This window comes from Macaca thibetana, chromosome 6 (genome assembly GCF_024542745.1).
Source record: "Macaca thibetana thibetana isolate TM-01 chromosome 6, ASM2454274v1, whole genome shotgun sequence".
NCBI lineage: Eukaryota > Metazoa > Chordata > Mammalia > Primates > Cercopithecidae > Macaca > Macaca thibetana.
In genome coordinates, this window is record NC_065583.1 from 29,798,715 (window position 1) to 29,821,616 (window position 22,902).

The 22,902-nt window shown below is 39.2% G+C and overlaps 2 protein-coding genes across 5 annotated transcripts in view; one reads left to right on the plus strand and one right to left on the minus strand.

Annotated features, from left to right (window-relative positions):
* The window catches only part of ATOX1 (antioxidant 1 copper chaperone), a 603,309-nt gene that overhangs the window by 545,636 nt on the left and 34,771 nt on the right, over window positions 1-22,902 (plus strand). The gene's annotated exons all lie outside the window — the stretch shown is intronic.
* G3BP1 (G3BP stress granule assembly factor 1) overlaps window positions 1-22,902 on the minus strand; it is a 39,338-nt gene that overhangs the window by 16,039 nt on the left and 397 nt on the right. Inside the window, exons 1-5 of one of the 3 annotated variants that reach the window (XM_050793678.1) lie at window positions 22,792-22,886; window positions 8,518-8,661; window positions 4,834-4,915; window positions 4,205-4,378; window positions 1,007-1,097 (exon numbers count right to left, since the gene is read on the minus strand). In XM_050793678.1, coding sequence (XP_050649635.1) covers window positions 1,007-1,097; window positions 4,205-4,378; window positions 4,834-4,915; window positions 8,518-8,612 — 442 coding nt within the window. In that variant the 5' untranslated portion in view covers window positions 8,613-8,661; window positions 22,792-22,886. Of the gene's footprint in view, window positions 1-1,006; window positions 1,098-4,204; window positions 4,379-4,833; window positions 4,916-8,517; window positions 8,662-22,791; window positions 22,887-22,902 lie in introns of those variants that run through there. The other 2 variants (XM_050793680.1, XM_050793679.1) reach the window with 2 other exon arrangements.

The following is a 22,902-nucleotide window of genomic DNA, read 5'->3' on the forward strand; positions in this document are numbered from 1 at the left end:
CTCTGTCGCCCAGGCTAGAGTGCAGTGGCGCAATCTCGGCTCACTGGAAGTTCCACCTCCCGGGTTCACACCATTCTCCTGCCTCAGTCTCCCGAGTAGCTAGGCGTCCGCCACCACGCCTGGCTAATTTTTTCTATTTTTAGTAGAGACAGGGTTTCACCATGTTAGCGAGGATGGTCTCGATCTCCTGACCTCGTGATCCGCCTGCCTTGGCCTCCCAAAGTGCTGGGATTACAGGCGTAAGCCACCACGCTCGGCCTTAAGGATAGACTTTAAGGCTACTGTAGTGTCTTGGTTTTTAAGAGCATGGAGCCTAATGCAGGCTTTCACATAACTGGCTACATTAGCCAAATTACATTAGGCAGTTATCTAATGCAGGCTCTACCACTTTACTAGCTAGGCAAATGACTGCTTATCTGTAAAACTATATTACAAAATAAATATACTCTCAGCCAAATAAACAACATGCAAATTCTATTATTTTGGAGAAAATTTTCCATGAGTCTCTGTGTCTACACATCTTCCATGCCTACCCTTTCTTCTAGACTGTCTTTCAAGAACATTTATAGAGCAAACAGCTTTGAAAGCGTATCACCCCCCAGCACAAAGAGTAGGCATGTTTACTGCCTGTTGTAATAGATCTGTGTTCCCTAAACTCAGTGTCCCATGCCTTTAACACAACCCACTGCAGTAGAAGTATCATCTAGCCTTCTTCATGACATCCTGTTGGTAAATGTGGCAAAAATGCTACTACCGTTGCTGTGAGGTAACCTGTCTCCTTCTGACCTAAGAGTCTTATATCTTCTACTAACATCCACGATATAAGCTAACCTGTTAGCAGCTTCAAGTAGGGTAAAACCTCAGACTCTTCATATGCCATGATAATTAGTTATTAATGAAGAACAGAGTGTAATGAAAACAGTAAAGAAACGCATGGTCTCTTAAGGGCAATCTGATGCCATTAAAAAAAATGTAGACAAGTAATTTAAAATATTTCACTACTTACCCTCCTGAGGCTCAGTGACAAACCCACCAAAGACCTCATCTTGGTATCTGAAGATATCATTGTGAACATAGAATTTATTTGCAACAGACCCCTGCAATGCCAACAGAAAGTTTTAATTTATTCAACAGACTTTTAGAAAGTCAAATCACTCCACACCATTGGTGACTGAGACAAGTCTGCTTCCATGAGACATCTGGCAATGTCTGGAGACATTTCAGTTTTTGTTGTTGTGGGGTTTTCAGACAGGGTCTTGCTGTCACCCAGGTGGGGGTGCAGTGGGCCATCACAGCTCACTGCAGCCTTGAAATCCCAGGCTCAAGGGATCTTCCTGCCTCAGCCTCCTAAGTAGCTAGGACTACAGTGGCGCGCCACCTTGAAAGGTTAATTTCTCTTTTTTCTTTTCTTTTTTGAGACAGGATCTTGTTAAACTGCCCTGATTGGTCTTTAATTCCTGGGCTCAAGTGGTCCTCCTGCCTCAGTCTCCCAAAGTTCTGAATTATGGGTATGAGCCAGCATGCCCTGCCGACATTTCAGTATTCACTACAGGGAATGCTACTGACAACTTATAAGGTTAGGGATGCTGCTAAATTCCTGCAATGCACAGGACAGGCTCCCACAACAAAGAATTAGTTGATCCAAAATGTCAACAGTGCCAAGACTGAAAATGCCCACTCTACAATAGCTGGTAACAAGACTACACTCACATATTTGCTCAAAACACTTTACCTCACCATAAGATAAATACGCAGAAACTGACAAAGTTCTAAGTATGTAAGATGCCACAGTTCACACCTCAAATCATTATAAGGCACTCATATTCTGGATGGGCGCAGTGGCTCATGCCTGTAATCCCAGCACTTTGGGAGGCCAAGGCGGGCAGATCACCTAAGGTCAGGAGTTCAAGACCACCCTGGCCAATATGGTGAAATCCCATCTCTACTAAAAATACAAAAATGAGATAGGCATAAAGGGCCACGCCTGTAGTCCCAGCTGCTAGGGAGGCTGAGGTGGGAGGATCACTTGAACCTGGGAGGTGGAGGGTGCAGTGAACCCAGACTGCACCTCTGCGCTCCAGCCTGGGCAACAGAGCGAGACCTTGTCTCAAAAAAAAAAAAAAAAAGGCAATCATATTCCTAACTTCAGCAGGTATTCCCCCAAGTCTGTATCCAAAAATATTGATATAAACACTCGAGAGTAATGTAGCCTGAAAAAGATTGCTCGCACTAGGTATAAGACACACCTGAGTGCAGATCCAATTATATAATTTATGAGTTATTCAGTTCCTAAGGCTGTTACTCCTCTGTGAAAAGAGAGGTATCAGCTAGGCACAGTGGCTCGCTCAACTCCTGAAATCCCAACACTTTGGACGGCTGAGGTAGGAGAACTGCTTAAGCCCAGGAGTTTGAGACTAGCCTGGGCAACATACTTTTTGTAGAGTGTGTCTCTACAAAAACAAAAACAAAAATTAGCCAGGAATGGTAGCCTGTGCTTGCGGTCCCTGCTACTTGGGAAGCTCAGGTGGGATTATCATTTCAGCCCAGGCAGTCAAGGTTGCAGTATGTCATGATCCTACCACTGCACTCCAGCCTGGCTAACACAGGGAGACTCTTATCTCAAAAAACAGAAAGGAAAGATATAAACGTATGCTTCAATACTCTGTGTACTAAATGAGACAGTTTACATAACAGTGTATTATACTAACGAGAAGTTAAGATACTTCCTTTAAAAGAAAAAAAAAACTATAATTAAACCTATAATTGACAATCATACTCCATGTGATTCTTTGCATATTTAGAAGTCTACCACATCTTTACATTTTAATCTAAGCCTTCCTCTAAAAATTATGACTGTAATGGCTTCGTGTAATTTTGCACAGACAAAAAGTTATCTCATATTCAAAGGTTAAAAGATTTTAGGTGTTTTTAGGTTTGCTATCCTAAAAAGAAAATTTAAGATTAATGCTAGAAGAAACAATGATTTAATCAACAAGTTCATACTGTGCCATTTCTATATACATGCTTAAGCAGACTGGATTCCTAACCTTGTTCAGTCTAGACCAATCCGGAAGAAAACACAAATGCAATCATTCAACATAAACTTGTCATCCTTTCGTAAGTATAACTAAAAAGAACCAGGCCTCCTTGAAGGAACAGGTGATTCAAGAATAGGGGCTGGGCCAGGAACAGTGCAAGATGAACCTGAAACATCTTATGCCGTAAGTGTTCAAAAAAGATAAAAAGAGAATCTCCCATCCTTTATTTACAAATCAAAAAGAGAAAAAATAAGGCTGGGCACAGTGGCTCACACCTGTAATCCCTGTACTTTGGGAAGCTGAGGCAGGTGGATCACTTGAGGTCAGGAGTTAGAGACCAGCCTGACAAACATGGTGAAACCTCATCTTCTACTAAAAATACCAAAATCAGTCAAGTGTGGTGGCACGCTCCTAGTCCCAGCTATTCGGGAGGCTGAGGCAGGAGAACAGCCTGAACCCAGGAGGCGGAGGTTGCAGTGAGCAGAGATGGAGCCACTGAACTCCAGCCTGGACGACAGAGTGAGACTCCGTCTCCAAAAAAAAGAGAGAGAGAGAGAGAAAACATATTTAACTTTACAGTGGCAAAACCTAACTAATCAAAATTCATATCACAACTTAATGACATAATGTGCCTCTCTAACGTGAGGCAATGAATGACACACATAAAGCATCCTACAAAAAAAAGTGATTATGCTCTTCAAAAATGTCAATGCAATAAAAAAAAAACCAAAAGATTAAGGAACAATTGCAGATTAGAAAAGACTAGAGACATGATAGCTAAATGCAATGTGCAATTATAGATTCCATGTTGGACAAGGAAAAAAAATAACTCTAAGACATTATTGGGATAATTTCCAAATTTTAAATATGGATTATAGAATAATTATACTGCATCAACATTTCCTGAATTTGATAACTGTACTATAGAATGGAAGAGAATTCTTTATTCTTAGGAAATGCCCACTGGAGTATTTTAGAGAAAGAATTACACACATGTGGGCAAGTGGTGACAGCTGCTCCAGGTAAGGTGTATAGGAGTTATTGTACCATTATTCCAAGTTTTCTGTAAGTCTGAAATTTCAAGTGTTATTAAAGATATGCACAACCGTTCATTGTTTTTTTTTTCCATGTTTGGATCATTACAAAATAATCATCCCTATACATACCTCGGGAGCAAGGACAAACGTTTGCATGAATCTCCTCAAAGCCTGGTTGTTGTTAGAGAGAAGCCCCATCACCTGGACTACCACACCATCATTTAGCGTGGCATGAGCATCAACATGGCGAATCTTGGTGTGGCAGTTGGTGAAATTTTGTGACATCACTTTCCTGTGGATTTCCTTAAAAAAAAAAAAAAAACACAACTGTGAATGCCTTAAAATTTAAATAACCTCCAACTAAAAAAAAACTTTCAACAAAACACAGGTAAAGAGAATGTACATATTTAAATTACAGGAAACGCAGACTGGATTTTGATGTTTCTTTGTATACTCTATTCCCAGTGACCACACTTGAGTTTTTTAAATAACTGTTCTGAATTAACACAAAGATGACCCCCATGCTAAAGCCAATTATCTTCCAACACACACAAGCTTTGTATCATGCAAAATTAACAAATCTGACATCACATAAATATTTCAATATATTAATCAAATAGTAATAAAACACATCAACTTTTACTAAAAAGTTGAGAAATTTGATCCTCATCACCAAAACCTATTAAGTATGATCCACTTCAATTTTATGAGTTATTTTCTACCTGCTTAACAGCCTAAATAAGGCTTGAAATGCTTACTTTCTGTCCGTAGACTGCATCTGCTGGCTTTCCATTTGAATCCAATCCCCCATGGACATAAGAAGAGTTCTTTCCATAAAATCTGTAAAATGGGAAGATGATTTACTTGTCATCTTCAAGTATCTTAAGTTTTTTTTTTTTTTTTCATGTTTGATACTGGCAAATTTCTTTTTTTGGAGATGGGGTCTCAATCTGTCACCCAGGCTGGATTGCAGTGATGCGATCATACCTCACTGCAGCTTCTATGTGCCACGGCCAAGTGATCCTCTAGCCTCAGCTTCCCAAAGTAGCTGGAACTACAGGCACATGCCACCATGCCTGGCTGATTATTTTTATTTAAGTAAAAATAAGGTCTCACTACGTTGCCCAGGCTGGTCTCGAACTCACAAACTCAAACAATCCTACCTGCCTTGGCTTCCCAAAGTGCTGGAATTATAGGCGTCAGTCACCACGCCTGGCCCTGGCAGAAATGTGTTTTCTTTTTCATCTTTGTATGCAATCATCTCTCTATCCCCTACATGCCACTTGATCAACATCTGCTGAATGGGAATGGATTTGGTTCCAGGTTTCGGCGTAGGATGATACTGTTGGGAAGGATCTTGTAGTTGCATGTCAAGATGGCCACCAATACATAAGTTCCTATTTTCACTCAGGAAGAAAATATGCAGTAAGGCTGGAACAGCTATATTCTCCATAGACTTCAAGTGTCCTTTAATTAATGTATCTGAGAATAAATGTGAGCAGTTTCCCTTAAACACCTAGTTCATGCAAGTGGTTTTAAAAGTACTTTTTAATCATTTTTGCTGATGCAATTAAGAATGTCAAAGTCAATTCCTCATAGTTTTCACCCATCTATGTCCTTCTTTGATCCATTTTCATTAAAACAATATTCCATCAGGAAAGCAACACACCAAAATGCTCTAACCCAGGGACAACCACTATTAAGATTTGACATTTGTCTTCCATCTTCCAGGTAAACACCTTTTTTTTTTTGAGACAGAGTCTCATGCTGTTGCTCATTCTGGAGTGCCGTGGCGCAGTCTCAGCTCACTGCAACCTCCGCCTTTTTTTGTATTTTTAGTACAGAGAGAGGGTTTTGCCATATTGGCCAGGCTGGTCTTGAACTCCTGACCTCAAGTGATCCACCCACCTCAGCCTCTCAGTCCACCTCAGCCTCTCAGCACACCTCAGCTTCTCAAAGTGCTGGGATTACAGGCATGAGCCACCATGCCTGGCCTATACTTCTTTCTTGTTGTCATGTTTTATGTCAGTTTTATTCTATGGGGTTGAAATAAATTAACCAAATGTAAAAACACAAAAAAAGGCTGGACGCGATGGCTCACGCCTGTAATCCCAACACTTTGGGAGGCCAAGGTGGGCGGATCACCTGAAGTCAGAAGTTCGAGACCAGCCTGACCAACATAGGGAAACCCTGTCTCCACCAAAAATACAAAATTAGCCAGGCGTGGTGGCGCATGCCTGTAATCCCAGCTACTCGGGAGGCTAAGGCAGGAGTACCACTTAAACATGGGAGACACAGGTTGCGGTGAGCCAAGATAGCGCCATTGCACTCCAACCTGGGCAACAAGAACGAAACTCCATCTCGGGAAAAAAAAAAAAAAAAAGAGCCAGGCATGGTGGTGGTGTGCACCCGTAGTCCCAACTACTCAGGAGGCTGAGGCAGGAGGATCACTGGAACCCGGGAGGCAGAGGCTACAGTGAGCTGAGATCTCACCATGGCATTCCAGGCTGGGTGGCAGAGCGAGACTCCACCAAAAAAAAAAAAATATATACACACACACACACACAAACTTAGCTGGGCATGGTAGTGCATGCCTGTAGTCCTAGCTATGTAGGAAACTGAGGCAAGAGGATCACTTGAGCCCAGGAGGTCAAGCTATGATCGCACCATTGCACTTCAGCCTGGGCAACAGAGTAAGACTGTCTCAAAAAAAAAAGAAAAAAGAAAAAAGAAAAGGAAGGAAGGGTAAAAACTGCTTAGAGACTTGTTCTACCACTTAACAGTCATGTGCATATGTACTAGCAAATTTTTAAACACTCTGAGTGTATCTGCAAAATGAAGTTAACTCTCTTACAATGCCTTACCCTTCACTAAAGATTTTTGTAACGATCAGGAGGAAATGAGAAAAAATGTTCTGGAAATTTTAAACCCTTAACGAAAAACCCAAGGGTGGTGGTTCACACCTGTAATCCCAGGATTTTGGAAGGCTGAAGCAAGCGAATTGCTTGAGTCCAGGAGTTCGAGATCAGCTTGGGCAACATGGTAAAACCGTCTCTACAAAAAAAATTAGCTGAGTGTGGTGGATTTTACCTCAGTCCCAGCTACTCAGGAGGCTGAGGTGGGAGGACAGTCTGAGCCCAAGAGTTCAAGGCTGCAGTGAGCTGTGACCTTGCCGCTGCACTCCAGCCCAGGAGAGAGATGAGACTGACTCACTCTCACTCCCTCTCTCTCTCTCCCTCCCTCTCTCTCTCTCACACACACGACACACACACACTCTCACACACCTCACACACACACACGAGATACATTCCATTGTCAGAGCAATGTCAAAACCAGCACTGAAAACATTCGTAAATTTTATTTTATACCTGATAATCATGTGGTATCCAATATGTAAGCTGGTCAAGGTATAAGGGAAAAAATAGTTCTGGTCCAGCGAATACACATTTTGAAACTATGAAATTATTCTAACAAAACCACATAAATAGACAGTTTTGTATAAAGTGACATTGTAAGAGAAAATAATAGAAGCAATCTATAGATCCATCACTAGGAGATTAAAGTACACCATATCTCCATAAAAAACTTTGTAGCCACTAAAATTAATGGGATACAAATATTACCCTGAAAACATGATTCCAGATTATCAAGTAAGAAAGTTAAGACAGTATATTAAAACATGTTTCTATATATACAGAAAAACTGTTCCTGTGGTTTTACTGCTTTCATAATTTGTTTTAATTTTCAATAAGCATGCATCATTTTCTACTAAAGACACTGTAATTTTTTAAAGCACATCAACACAAAAGTATGGTATTACAGAAACAGTCACGGATTGTCTTCAATACATTCTTATTTTTTACATCCACCTCAGCTCCAGCAATCTTTATACTTTCTTAGCCAATAATGCATAACTATACCTTTACATTTCAACTGTTATTTTCCAATAATGTACAAGTTTGGGTAACTTAGTTTAACTTTTAAAAATTATTTTTTGGGGCTAGGAGCAGTGGCTCACGCCTGTAATCCCAGGACTTTCGGAGGCCGAGGCGGATCAATCACCTGAGGTTAGGAGTTCAAGACCAGCCTGGCCAACATGGTGAAACCCCATTGCTACTAACAAAAAAAAAAATACAAAAATTAGTCGGACATGGGTGTGGGCGCCTGCAGTCCCAGCTACTAGGAGGCTGGGGCAGAAGAATCACTTAAACTAGGGAGGTGGAGGTTGCGGTCAGTCGAGATCGCACCACTGCACTCCAGTCTAGGCAACAGAGTGAGACTCTGTCTCAAAAAAAAAAAAAAATTGGGGGACATTTATATGCAAATAAGTATTATGCAACAACCCTACAAAGTATATGATGATGAGTGGGAGAATCTCAAAGATAAGTACCACATACTAAAAGACAGCATTAGATGATGCAGCAGAAAAATGTCTTACTTACCTATGCAGCATGTCTGGGGCCTGGTTCAGCAGTGTGTAATATTGTCTCACAAATTCCCGCCCGACCAGCAGGGGACTAGGCTTCTCCATCACCATTGCTTTGGTCAATTCAACCTGGGGGGAAAAGAGTCAAATATGTCCAAACCTGAAGGATCAAACACAGGGGAAAAGACCGAATCATTTAGCTGAAACCAACTCAGAGACAAGATCACTTCAGCAAGTCGTTTAAAACACTAACAAACATCATAAAAACAAACAGAACCCAGAGACCAGTTGAGATTTTATACAAAGGTATTGCAATCGTATAAATACAAAAGGGGAAAATCATTATGAAAAATTCATCATTATCCCTAATATTCAATATATAAGAACCTCAAAGGTATGTATTTCCAACCTACATCCCACTATAATTTTCTTGTTTTGTTTTTGAGGCAGAGTCTCACTCTGTTGCCCAGGCTGGAGTGCAGTGGCATGATCTCAGCTCACCACAACCTCCACATCCCAGGGTCAAGCGATTCTCCTGCCTCGGCCTCCCGAGTAGCAGGGACTACAGGCGCACGCCACCATGCCCGGCTAATTTTTGTATTTTCCGTAGAGACAACGGGGTTTTAGTATGTTAGTCAGGCTGGTCTCAAACTCCTGATCTCATGATCTGCCCGCCTCGGCCTCCCAAAGTGCTGGGGTTACAGATGTGAGCCACAGCACCCGGCAATTTTCTTAAGTTATTAAACCCAAGTAACAGTGTTCCAGTTATAAAGTTATAAGCACATTCTTACTTGAGGCAATATTAGACTCAAAGGCAATAATCTTAAACAACACAGCTTTGACATCCAGAGACAAACGATCACATTTTCTGGCCCATCTAAATCAGATAAACTTTTAGAACAGCATCTTTTAAAAAGAAACTACAAAACTAAAAATTCTCAATATGCTTACTACTTCATTCTATAATGTAATAAAAAAATTTCAAAATAAAATGGGGAAGTTAGCAAACAAAAATGCTTACACTCAAAATAATTCCTACTGTATCAAAATTGTGATAATTTAAAGTTAACACCTTTGAGTGCCAAGAAAGGCACCTGTCCCATAAGAAGTCCAATTATTGTCAGCTCTTACCAAAAAACACTTTTTGAATTAAAACCCTGAAATGAGATCATTCCAGCTTTTCATTCATGGGAGAAGAGATAAAATTATCCCAAACTTAAACATAAAGGCAAACAGAGATAACGTACAGATTTAATTACCACAGAAAAGAAAAATTTTAGCTTTTTTTTTTTTAAACAGGGTAGACAAAATAGATTGATCCATTTCTAAACAAGCAATTTGTGAAGATATATTTACTCTCACCTAGTTCATCTTTGCATTATTCTTGAATATCTATTCCAATTAGTATTTATTTCACCAATGCCTGTTACTGTCCCCAAAACTACAGCCACTAAGATCAATATGAAGGTTCCCAGTCATACTAGGAGTATTTTGCCTTCAGGCATGTGTATTGAGGATATCAGTAAGAAGAATCTGGATCCTAAGTCTTAGACTAATGTACTTTAAAAGTTAGCTGGCCACGGTGGCTCACGCCTGTAATCCCAGCACCTTGGGAGGCTGAGGCAGGCGGATCACTTTGTCATTAACTTAACATTTTAACAGTTTATATCATTCTGCAAACTAGGGTCTCAATTAGCATTTAATTTTCCAAACAGATTCTACTTTGAGTTGAGACTGTCAACTTCAGAAACATGCAACATGTTAGTCAAACATGCAAACATGCAACAGCTGTTAGTCAAACCAAATTTTCAATACTCTCGTACTGAAGATTTGCCTCAAATACCCTTATAGTTTCCCATTTACACTGTAAACAGTTCCATTTGAGTGGCAGCTGGCTCCTAAAGTCACTCCTTTAATGTAAATAAATATATTATCTATTGATAATAAATATCCACCAAAGAGCTCAAGGGAAACAGTAGCAGTATTTTTTTTAATTCCACATGACTAAATATGTATTTCCTTTTAGTAAAAAAATGAAACTATACTGCTTCACTGCTTTAAAAAAATATAAGTCCTAAATTAAAATAGTCAAAGGCTTCACAAACTCTACATTAGTCATGGTCAGATAAAACATACTGAATAAAGAATACAAACTTTTTCCCAAATATTAAGTTTTTTAAGAGCAGAGACCATTTCTTACCCAACCTTTTGGCCCCAAAACTTAATGTCTGACACATAATAGACACAATTTTTTTATTCAACCTTCTCATACAAAGAGGTTAGAATTTTATACTAGCAGAGCTGATTTCTGACCATCTAACTAACAAAACTGACTTACCAGATTTTCCAGCATTTAGATAACATAACACTGTTTCTTTAATTATTAAAAAATGTTTGAGATTAGTCTGGGCAACAACAAAGCAAGACCCTATCTCTGAAAAAATGAAGAAGAAAATATTAGTTAAGTGTAGTGGCACATTCCTGTAAGTCTCAGCTACTCAGGTGGCTGGGGCAGGAGGAATGCTAGGGCCCAGAAGTTTGAGGCTGCAGTGAGCTATCATCATGCCACTGCACTTCGGCCTGGGTGCCAGAGCAAGACTCCATCTCAAAAAAATAAAGTATAAAAATAAACATAAATATAAGAACACTGGCCAGACACAGTGGCTCACGCCTGTATTTCCAGCACTTTCAGAGGCTGAGGTGAGCAGATCACAGATTACACAGATTGAGACCATCCTGGCCAACATGGTGAAGCACTATTTCTACTAAAAATACAAAAATTAGTCGACCGTGGTGGTATGCACCTATAATTCCAGCTATTCGGGTGGCTGAGGCAGGAAAACTGCTTGAACCCAGGAGGCGGAGGCTGCAGTGAGCCGAGATCGCACTACTGCACTCCAACCTGGGCGACAGAGCATGACTCCGTATCAAAAAAAAAAAAAAAAAAAAAAAAAGAATGTTTAGGTAAGTTCTTCACTGATCAAACACCACACACTGAAAGTTTAGTGAATAATTTTGTTATTCTCCGTTAAAAAAAATCTGGGCTGGACTTAGTGGCTCACGCCTATAATCCCAGCACTATGGGAGGCCAACACAGACAGATCACTTGAGGCCAGGAGTTCGAGATGAGCCTGGCCAACATAGTGAAACCCTGTCTCTCCTAAAAATACAAAAATTAGCCAGGCATGGTGGCAAACTCAGGAGGCTGAAGCACAAGAATCACTTGAACCTGTGAGGCAGAGGTTGCAGTGAGCCAAGATCACACCACTGCACTCCAGTCTGGGTGACAGAGCAAGACTCCGCCTTTTAAAAAAATAAATAAATAAAATAAAATAAAATAAAATAAAAACCTGTTTCTTTGATCATTCACAGCAAAAAAAAAAAAGGAAAATGTACATTTTGGCAATTTGAATCTATATAGTGTAATAAATCCTAAAAAATTGTAAACCATCTCTCTGAAATCTTCATCTTTTCTGGCCCAAAAATAAAATACAAGCTATGAGAAATGTGAACATAATACCTCTTGAGAAAGAATTCTCACTCTTGTTCATCAACTCTCAATTCTATCAAATCTAAAAATAATTAAGCAAATTTAAACAGATTAGTCACAGAAAGGCCGGGCGAGGTGGCTCACGCCTGTAACACCAGCACTTTGGGAGACCAACGCAGGCAGATCACGAGGTCAGGAGTTCGAGACCAGCCTGACCAACATGGCAAAACCCTGCCTCCACTAAAATTACAAAAAAATTAGCCAAGCATGGTGGCGTGCGTCCATAATCTCAGCTACTTGGGAGGCTGAGGCAGGAGAATCACTTGAACCCAGCAGACGGAGGCTGCAGTGAGCCGAGATCACGCCACTACACTCCAGCCTGGGCAACAGAGCGAGACTCCATTAAAAAAAAAAAAAAAAAAAAAAGATTAGTCACAGAAAAGACAGTTTTGCCAGTGACTAATCTGCTGTTACAGACATTTTATGAAATCTATGAATTACCTCTAGGGGGGAATAATTTTTAAATAAAAATGTATCCATTATCAATGAAAACACATGCTAGTATCAGAAGGGGAAAAAAGAAAATATATGCTAAAAATGTCCAAGATTCTCCCTCATTTATAAATACTCTCAGCACACTAAGTCCTTTTCTACAGAGGTTTTGAAAATTTCTACAACTATGGACTTTGGCTGTTCCTAATGTAATGGCATACACCAATGCATGTTGAAATATAAATAATATTCTTAAGAATGATATACACTGATACCATTAAGATCTACAAAGATCATGACCTTGAGTTTACCAGTTCCAACTGAACCATCCAAATTTAAGACAAAGTTTAAGAGTTGTCAAAGGCTACCTTTAACATGAGTAAAATATGACAAAATAACTTTGAAATTGAGTGTTATTTTTAAATAGTGAATAAACATTTCAAAGACAACAAAAGGAAACCCCCAAAATTTATTTAACCAATTCTCACTAGGGAAAATTCTCCAACACCATTCACTTGCTGTGACCTTGAGCTAGTAACTTAATCTCTCTGTACCTCAATTCTAACGTCTGTAAAATTAAAATCAGAATTATAGCAATTAAGTGCCTGACAGTAAGCAAGAAATGTTAGCTATTATTACTATCAGTATTAAAATTATTAACTATAATGAAGAAAACCATTTCTACATCCCACTCTCTTGTGTCACCTGGATGGGTATTTTCCTTATTCTCCTAGAGATTAAAATGGAAGAGTATTTCCTAAAGGAGTTAAAAAAAAAAATCCCAAGCATCTAACATAAAACTTTATCTACCTTTTGGGTGAACTACAGCTGATCCTTCAACAAGGTGAGAATTACGGGCATGGAGAGCCCAGAATTGAAAATCTGTGTACGACCTGACTCCTCAAAATTTTAACTACTAATGGCACGTTGGTGACCAGAAGCCTTACCAATAACATAACGAGTCATTTAACTATTTGTAGGTTATATTATATACTGTATTCTTATAATGAAGCTAAAGAAAATAAGAAAATCATATGCAAAATACATTTACAGTACTGTATATGTTTATGCTGTCTGTTTAAAAGACAAATCACCTCTCTGAAATGGCAGGTAACCACAGCTGCAGACCTCAACCTATGGTACAAATCAAGCAATTTAATATTTCCTTGTAATGTCATAATTTTTCTGTTTCTTGGGAGTGCTTTCAGAATCATTAGTGATACGTCGTATGGGTCCCATGGTGTTATTCAAGGCTTTCAGTATTGTATTAAACATGATGAGAAATACTCAAGGAAAAGAAATCACTTTTTACTGCATTCAAATTTACCGGAGAAAAGAACTGCTCGCATAAAGATGATTAGCATCACACAGTGCTGTAAGCAAATTGCAGTATTTACAGGAGGTGGCTAGGGAAAAAAATTATAGTACAGTATACACTAAGGTTAATTTTATGCAGTTATAACTTAATACTGTTATCTTTACATTTGTTGACATTTCTCTTGACTGCAAATGGTGCCCTGAATGGTCTCCAAGTGTTTGTGTGGGTTCATTTTGATACATTTTAACTCTGTAATAGATCTGTAATAGACTTGTGTATATTTATGGTAGTAAATAACAGCATCCACATATATTTTATGCATTCATGACAAATCTTTTTCTCAATTTTTTTTTTATTATTTCTAGGCTATTCAGTTTGTGAGCTTTTTCAAATTGTTACAAATCTCCAAAAAACAATTTCCAAAATATTCATTGAAAAAAATCTGCTCAAGTGGACCTGAGCAGTTCATACCCATGTTTGTTCATGGTTCAACTGTACTACATGAACTTTCAAATTTTCCACTTGATCCCAAGTTTCCAGATTGCATAGTAACTTTAAAGAAACTCCCCATCAATAATTGTGCTGAAGTTAACATAAAAACGTTAAGGGTCTAAAGAACTATGAGCATTATCAGTCAGGCGCCATGGCTCACGCCTGTAATCCCATCACTTTGGGAGGCAGAGGCAGGCGATCACGAAGCCAGGAGATAAGAGATGATCCTGGCTAACGCCCGTCTCTACTAAAAATACAAAAAAACTGGCTGGGCATGGTGGCGGGCACCTGTAGTACCAGCTACTCAGGAGGTTGAGGCAGGAGAATGGCGTGAACCTGGGAGGCGGAGCTTGCAGTGAGCCAAGACCGCGCCACTGCACTCCAGCCTGGGTTACAAAGAGCTGGGCAGGCAGGGGGAGAGGATTATCTATCTATGAGCATTATCTTCCAATTTTTAACAGACAGATGGGCAGGGAAACATGAAGGCAGACAATACTCCACCTGCATTTTTAATGGCAAAGCTCACTCTATCTATAAAGTAGCCAAATGCCTTCATAGCCCATTTTTAGTACCAGTTTTATAAGAAAATATAATATATAATAAAAGATTAGTATCTAGAATGTATATAAAACTGCATACAAATCATTAAAAGAATAACCCAAGAGAAAAATAGGTAAATGAAATGGAGTTGCCAATTCTCAGGAAAGTACTAAATGGACAGCAAACAAAACAGAGTAAGTAACCAGGAAAATGCAATTAATAAATTCTCTCACTTCTCACAGGAGATACCTTACAAGACATGCGCCAAAGTATTAAAATCTCAGTCAATACCAAACATTGGCAACTAAGTAAAAAAAGAGCCTGCAGGACTGCTGAAGATGAAGTCTCAAATGGTATAACCACAGTGGAGAACAATTTTGCCGTTATTTAATAAAATCAAAAACACTCTGATGAAAATCTTGCAGTTCTCTTCTAGGTACGCATACAAAAGAAACTCACCCAAGACAAAACAAAGTCACACAAGACAAAAACAAGTAACTGTCACCTTATTTCTAAAGTACAACACTGGTAACAATCGACATGTCCATCAAATAAGGAATGGATATTAAGTTGTGGTTTACTGGCATTAGGGAAACCTCTATATCTAAGACAACCATATGAGAGCACTTTTAAGATTGAAAACAACTCCTATTAATTATGTCAGGTTAACTGAAGTGAATCAGGAGTGTCCCTGGCAAACTAAGACATATGTCACCCTATTTATGCCTGCCAGAAAGTGAGCACAGAACTCAAAAACATTATTAAAAAGAAAAATCAGTTCCCAAATATGTACTGTGTGATAACATTACATATATTTAAAAGTGTTTTTAGTATACGGAAATACCAGGTATCGTACACAGATACACAGGCTGGACATAAAAAGACAAACGGATCCATGAAACAGAATGGAGTTCACTAACATATCCACACGGACAACTGTATTTCAAAAATTGCAAAGACAACTCAGTGGAAAAAGTACACTCTTTTCAACAACTGGTATTGAAACAATTAGATATCATATGGAAAAAACAAAAACAAAAACCAGAACCTCAATTCATGCCTCACACCACATACAAAATTTAACACAAAATGATTCAGTGTAATAAAAGTGTAAAACCCAAAACTAAACTTCTAGGGAAAACGTGCATGACACTAAGCAAAGATTTTAGACACACCAAAAGCAAATGAAGAAAGCAAAATGATCATGTAGACTGCCTCAAAATTAAAACCATTTGCTCTGCAAAGACCCCATTAAAAGATTGAAATGGCAAGCAGGCAAGCCACAAATTAGGAGTAAATATTTGCAAAGCATTTATCTGATTTATTTATTTATTTATTTATTTATTTATTTATTTTAGAGGGACTCTTCCACTGTCACCCGGGCTGGAGTGCAGTGGTGCTCACCGTAACCTCCACCTCCCAGATTCAAGCAATTCTCATGCCTCAGCTTCTCAAGCAGCTGGGATTACAGGCACACACTACCACGCCCAACTAATTTTCGTATTTTTAGTAGAGATGAGGTTTCACCATGTTGCCCAGGCTGGTCTCGAACCCCTGGCCTCAAGAGATCCACCTGCCTCAGCCTCCCAAAGTGCTGGGATTACAGGTGTGAGCCACCACGCCCAACCCATATCTCTAATTTTTAAAAAACTCCTATCCAGAATATATAAAGTACTCTCATGACTGTAACCCCAGCACTTTGGGAGGCCAAGGCGGGCAGATCACCTGAAGTTAGCAGTTCGAGACTAGCCTGCCCAACATGGTGAAACCCCGTCTCTACTAAAAATACAAAACTTAGCCGGGTATGGTGGTGGATGCCTGTAATCCCAGCTAACTCAGGAGGCTGAGACAGAAGAATCACCTGAACCCAGGAGGCAGAGGATGCAGTGGGCAGAGATGGCACCATTGCACTCAAGCCCGAGCAACAAGAGCGAAAGTCTGTCTCAAAAAAAATTAGTTATTAAGTAACCAGTCCCATAAAATATGAGCAAAAGATTTAAAGATATTTCACCAAAGAAATTATATAAATGCCAAATGAAAAATGCTGATCACTAGCAATTACAGAAATGCAAATTAAAACCTGTGAGGTACCACTAAACACCTGTCACAATGACTAAAATTAAAAAGACTGACCATACACACTGTTAGCCAACATACTGGCAGAACCGGAACCCTCCAAACATTGCTGGCAGCAATGTAAAATGGTACAACCACTTTAGAAAACAGGGAGTTTCTTTAAAAGTTGGGCATACATCTACTACATGATCTAAACATTCCCCTATTAAGCATTTACCCAAGAGAAATAAAGGCATATACCCATACAAAGACTTGTACACAAAGTTCAGAAGCTTTATTCGTAATAGTCAAAAAGCTGGAAATACAGCTTTTGTGTTTCAATGCCCACCAACAGGTAAACCAATAAATTGTGATATACCTACACAACAGACTAGCACTGAGCAATTAAAAAAAGAACATAAGGTATTTACACAAAAATTCTGAAAAATGCAAAGTAATCTACAGTGATAGAAAGATCAAGGATTTCCTGCAGGGAGAAAGAAGGGTGGGAGCAACAAGCAAGAAAGAGGGAAAAGGAACATGAGAAAACTTTTGGGGGTAATGGATAGGTTCACAATCTTGATTGTGGTGATGGTTTCATGGGTATACGTTTTTTTAAGAGTCTGCTATGTCGCCCAGGCTGGAGTGCAGTGGCAAGACCATAGGTCACTGCAGCCTCAAACATCTGGGCTCAAGTAATCCTCTCTGCCGCCTCAGTCTTTCGAGAAGCTGGGATTACAAAAGGTGTCTGAAATTATCAGGCAGTACATTTTAAAAACATGCAGTTTATGTCAATTATACCTCAATAAAGCTATTTTTAAAAATTACCCCATCAATAAAACAGCCTGGAAAGATGTGAAGAAGATCCCTGGAAGGAAGGGAATGGAAACCCATATAGAAAAAAAAGGAGTCTTAAAGGGCAATGCAAAATGTCAAATGTTAATTCTGAGTACAATAGTATTTAAGTGGTCTTTTTACTTTAATGAAGTTGTCAAAAACACCAAGGAAAACAGCAAGTGTTTGTGTGTACCAACTTGAGCATATATTAAATTTTTGTAAATTTTGTTTCAGGATTATGCTATGTATTCAAAAATTTGATATTTGGTTCTCTAAATCGTAGGAATTTAGAAACAAAATATTTTCCCAGAACCAGAGTAATGTGAATACAGAAGCCAATGTCTGTGCTTAGAGTGAGAGAAGTATCAATATCACTGGGCCTACTGTCAATCTATTTTTCCAAACTCTTCGCATTTACCACCTGTCACCGTCCTTCAAAATTCTTCCTGACAGCTCCCTGGAGAAATGGTTAATTCTGGACCTGAGATAGGCAAAATACAAGATAAGCCTGAAATAACTGGTAATTAATGAAAGAAAAAACATGCTTTCAAAAAATAGAAAAGACAGGGAAGTGTCAAAAGGACAAAAGAGCCAAAAAAAAAAAAAAAGCTGGAACAACATGAACAACAAAATAATCTGTGGCCCGCACAATGGCTCACGCCTGTAATCCCAGCACTTTAGAGGCCAAGACAAGAGGATTGCTTGAGCCCAAGAGTTCGAGACCAGCCTGGACGATATTTTATAAAAATATAAAATAAATAATCAAAAATAAGTAAATATCAGCAAGGATAATTGTGGATTACAACCCAAAGAATAAAATTAATACCGATGGTCTATAGTGATATAAATGAAAAAAAGAAAAAATATGAAGAATACACAAATCTTCCTTACAGGAAATTTATACTGTAGAAGGAATGAGGGAAATAAAAAAAAAAAAAATCACCATTAGAACTCAACAGTAATAATAGCAGTAATAATAATGGATCTTGTCTAAAATCCATTAAAATGGTAAAATTAATGAGGGGAACTTTATTTGCTTGGCTTCGAAGCATCTCCCCCAAAATACTAACAGTAGCTTCAATATATGTCCACAAATTCACATTCTCCTCCCTCTAGAAAGTAGAGCCTAATTCCCTTCTCTCCTTGAGTGTGAGCTGGACTTGGTGACTAGCATCTAAGGAATAGTATGTGAAGGGGAAAAAATACTAACCTGACAGATTAACCAAATCATCAGGTTAAATTCATTCAACCAGTTATATATTATGGACACCCAATATGTGATAAAAGTAATTTCTGTGGTATTCTTCCCCCCAAAAATCAGTAACTTCAGTCTAATCATAACATCAAATCCAAATGAGATCAAGTGTCATGGTCATGAAAGACAAGAGGCAAGACAAACTGACACAGATCAGGAGACTACATACAATGTGGCATCTTGAACTGGATCCTAGAACAGAATAAGGGCATTACTAGAAAAACTAAGGAAATCCAAATAAAGTCTTTCATTAACAGTATTTTATCTATGTCAATTTCTCAGTTCTGCTAAATGTACCTTGATTATGTAAGATGTTAACACTGGATAATGGGTATGTTAAGACCTCTCTATGACAACTCTTCCAGAAATCTTATTTTATCTCAAAAATACCATTTTCCTGAAAGAAAAAAAACTTCAGGAATCAGAATACTTAACAACTATCTTTTATCTCAGTGTATCCCTTCCCCACTCCGAAGTTAAAACCTACTCAGGTTCATAAAGAAAAACCTTCATTCTTTCTCATCAAGTGAAAATCTATGTTACAGTTAATACTAATGCTCATCGTCAAAATTCTTAAACCGATGATCAAGACAGGTGGATACACTCCAGGGAAATCTAGGCGACCTCAGAGTGCAGAAACAAGGGTGTACTTAAGGCACAGCCTATAGCTTTGCATAAACAGCATATGGGAGAAGCCTGCAAGAGCAGGTAGGTGTCACATTCATACATTCCAGATTCAAAATCCCTCTAAGTTTTTTAAATTAAGGAAATAAGCTGACTATAGTACCCTATTAGGTACCACATGCTTTTCAAAACAGTTTTGACAATTCGGTTTCAGAGCGCCAATTCACTTCTTAGTATAAGTATGGTAATACCACAGGTGTGAAAGCACTTTCAAAATACGCAAAGGGTTACACAAATACATAATGATGCTTTATATAGCCAATGAAGTTAATAGCCACCAAAGATTACACGCCGACAAAGTAGATGTGTATACCATCCAGGGAGCCAAATTTATCTCAATCATCTTTAATCTTTACTTTTTATTAAGTACCTAAGATACAACACACATCCCAAAAACGTATTACATGACAGACTGGCCATCTGACAGAAGAGGGACTCTATCACAAAGTCGCCTGAAGACCTTATTTACTAAGCTACAGGCTGTGAGGGCAATTTTTTTGAAATTGCTTTCCACCTTGTAAGACAGAATATTAAGACACTATTCATGTGTTAAGACATTATTCATGTGGATGAATTATTCCTACTCTTAACCTTATCACCTGGTTTGCAATTTGGCCTTCCCAACTAAAGACAGACAGGATGTCCAAGAATACTCAAAAAAAAAAAAAGTAAATAGCTGATTTCTGAGATGTAAAATTATAAACCTAGTTTGCCACCACATTGTGATCACCAACTACATGTAAGATAACAGTTGCTGAATCTAAATTTAACTCCAGGGCTTGGAAGGGCAGTACTGCACTACCAAAGGTTTTTCCCACTTGGTGTGGACAAATTACTGGGGGGGCGGACGAGGCTTCCTTTTTTTTTTTTTTTTTTTTTTTTTTTTTTTGTGACCTACCTACTTCCACAATTATTCATTCTTCTTCCTAAAGTCAGTAATAGTTTTGTCCAAGGAAGCCAAAGCACAATATAATTAAACAAACAACATACAATGCCTATTTGAATTCTGAAACAAAAAAAAATCAATTTGCAAACTGTTAAAAGACCAAGTGGGTACTTTTATCAGACTGACAAAAATAAAAAATTGTAAAATTGGCTTTAGTCACAAATGTAAGCTTTATGTTAAATTTTGTCTTTTAACACTAACCGCATCAGTCCTAAGGACGATATAAAATTCACAAACTTTTACAAAAACTTAAAACTGCCTTCTGCCGTTCACTTTCTATGCAAAATACTAGAACGAGTGGGGGAAAAAAAGAAAAACCATAAGTTACAAAAGAAAAACTGCTCTAAGTAGGACACAAACCAACATAACCAAAATCTCCTAATGTTCCTGGTGGACTGTCAGCTGAGAACAGCAAACTGAGTTAAACAAAGAACTGTCTACTTTTCTACCTGTAAGAGGTACAAAAGCTAGACTTTTCTACCGGTAAGCAGCTCCAATGGTAGGGATGTAGGGCGGCCTTGCCAAGCCTTACATTACCACAATTTGCTTCAACTCACTAGTTCCTGATAAAGGAATGCACAAGTGATCAGCTGGAGCACCGGTCTGTGAAATAATCACGTAATTTGCATATTCCTGCCCAAGTGATAACCATTTGCCTGAGGCCAAGAACTGTATTTTTTTTTTTTAATATTTTAAGTAGAAACTAACAAAATTTTCCCTCAATAATGCGTAAGGTAATTTCATTCTATTTTGCCTCAAGCTGTAATAAAATTAGCTGGACTCAAGCTTTAACAGTTTAAATGCAGATCATTCTAGTGTTTTTCCATTTGACAACTTAAATTGCTCGTCTTTAAGTCTAAGTTAAAATGCTAATTCAATAGTTAACCAGTCTGTAAGGGCAGGTAACCGGAATTGCTACACCAGGAAAGTTCCAAGTAAATGTTACTTGGAACATTGTTACATTATAACGCATAACAGCTTCTCTAGAAAGAGTTTCTAGAACATGTTTATAGAAACGTTTATGTTTATAGAAGCGTTTCTATAACATAGGAAGATTTATTTCACTAAGCCAAGGAGTATGCTGGCTTTTAAATAACCTAAAATACGGTAACTCTACTAGAAAAATATAATCTCAAGTGTCTGAAGAAAAGCATCCTGTTTCTGCATATACACAGGAACCCAGCAGAGTAAATGCTAAATAAACGGAGTGTGTACACAAACTTTCATCCACTGATCTCGACCGTCACAGTTGTTTTTTCCAAGACATCTCCAATACCAGTAATTCGGCCAGGGTGACACGCGCCACAGAGATCAAATGTATATCGTAACTGGGCGCCATCCTTTCCATTCCAATTCCGTATTTTAACCCACAGATGCTAGTGAGATCTGAAACTCGTTGCTTTGCACCTCACTTCCTTCAACTATAAAGTTAATCTTCTCAAGGTCTTTCTCCAAAAGCCTCCTCCAATTAAAAAAAAAAAGAGAGAGAAAAAAAATTCAACGTCTAAAACCGGAGCCTAACTTCCCGCTGGCGGGAATTTCCCATCACCAATCTGAGTTTCAAACCCGATGAGGAACACAGTCGATGTTCATTTGCACTTACTCATCGTTTTCCCTACTTTTTTCCAGAAGTTACTGTGGCGGCACATCTACCCACGGCCTGTACGAATACACGTAGAAAAGCAGCCCAAACCCTTTTCCTTTGTCACATTCCCACTACCAACCCTTGTCTCCCTGGAAGCCCAGAACTAGCCCAAGTACAAACGCCGCTGCAGCCTGCTCGGCAGGTGGCCTTTTGAGGCTGATGCTGTCCCGAGGGACAAGTGCTCTGGGGGCAAAAAATAAAACAGGCTTGGGAAGCGGGGGACTCGGAGTCAGAGGGCCCGGCGTCAGCAAATCCCCGCCCTCCCCGTGCGTGCCTGTGACCCCGCTCTCCAGACCCTTGCCTTGGGCCGCTACGGAAGGAGGACAGCCGTACCCACCTCGCCGGTTCACTGCGACAATCAAATCAAAGGCAGAAAAGCGGCTCCGCACAGTGCCGGGCACATAGCGAGAGCGTGGAAAGAACACTGGTTGTTACTATCACTCCGTGCACTCGCTGCTCCCTTTCCTCCCTGCAAAACTGAAGGCACTTCTGCGGCGCGCGGACCACAAGACTCTAGACTTTAGCGCTGCACCCACCCTTAAACGAAAGCTTCCTTCTGGTCCGAACCGACTGGATCTCTTGGCCAGGGGACGAAAAGACTCCGCAGGCGCGTGGCGGAGTGGGTGGCGGGCGGGAAACGCTGGGCG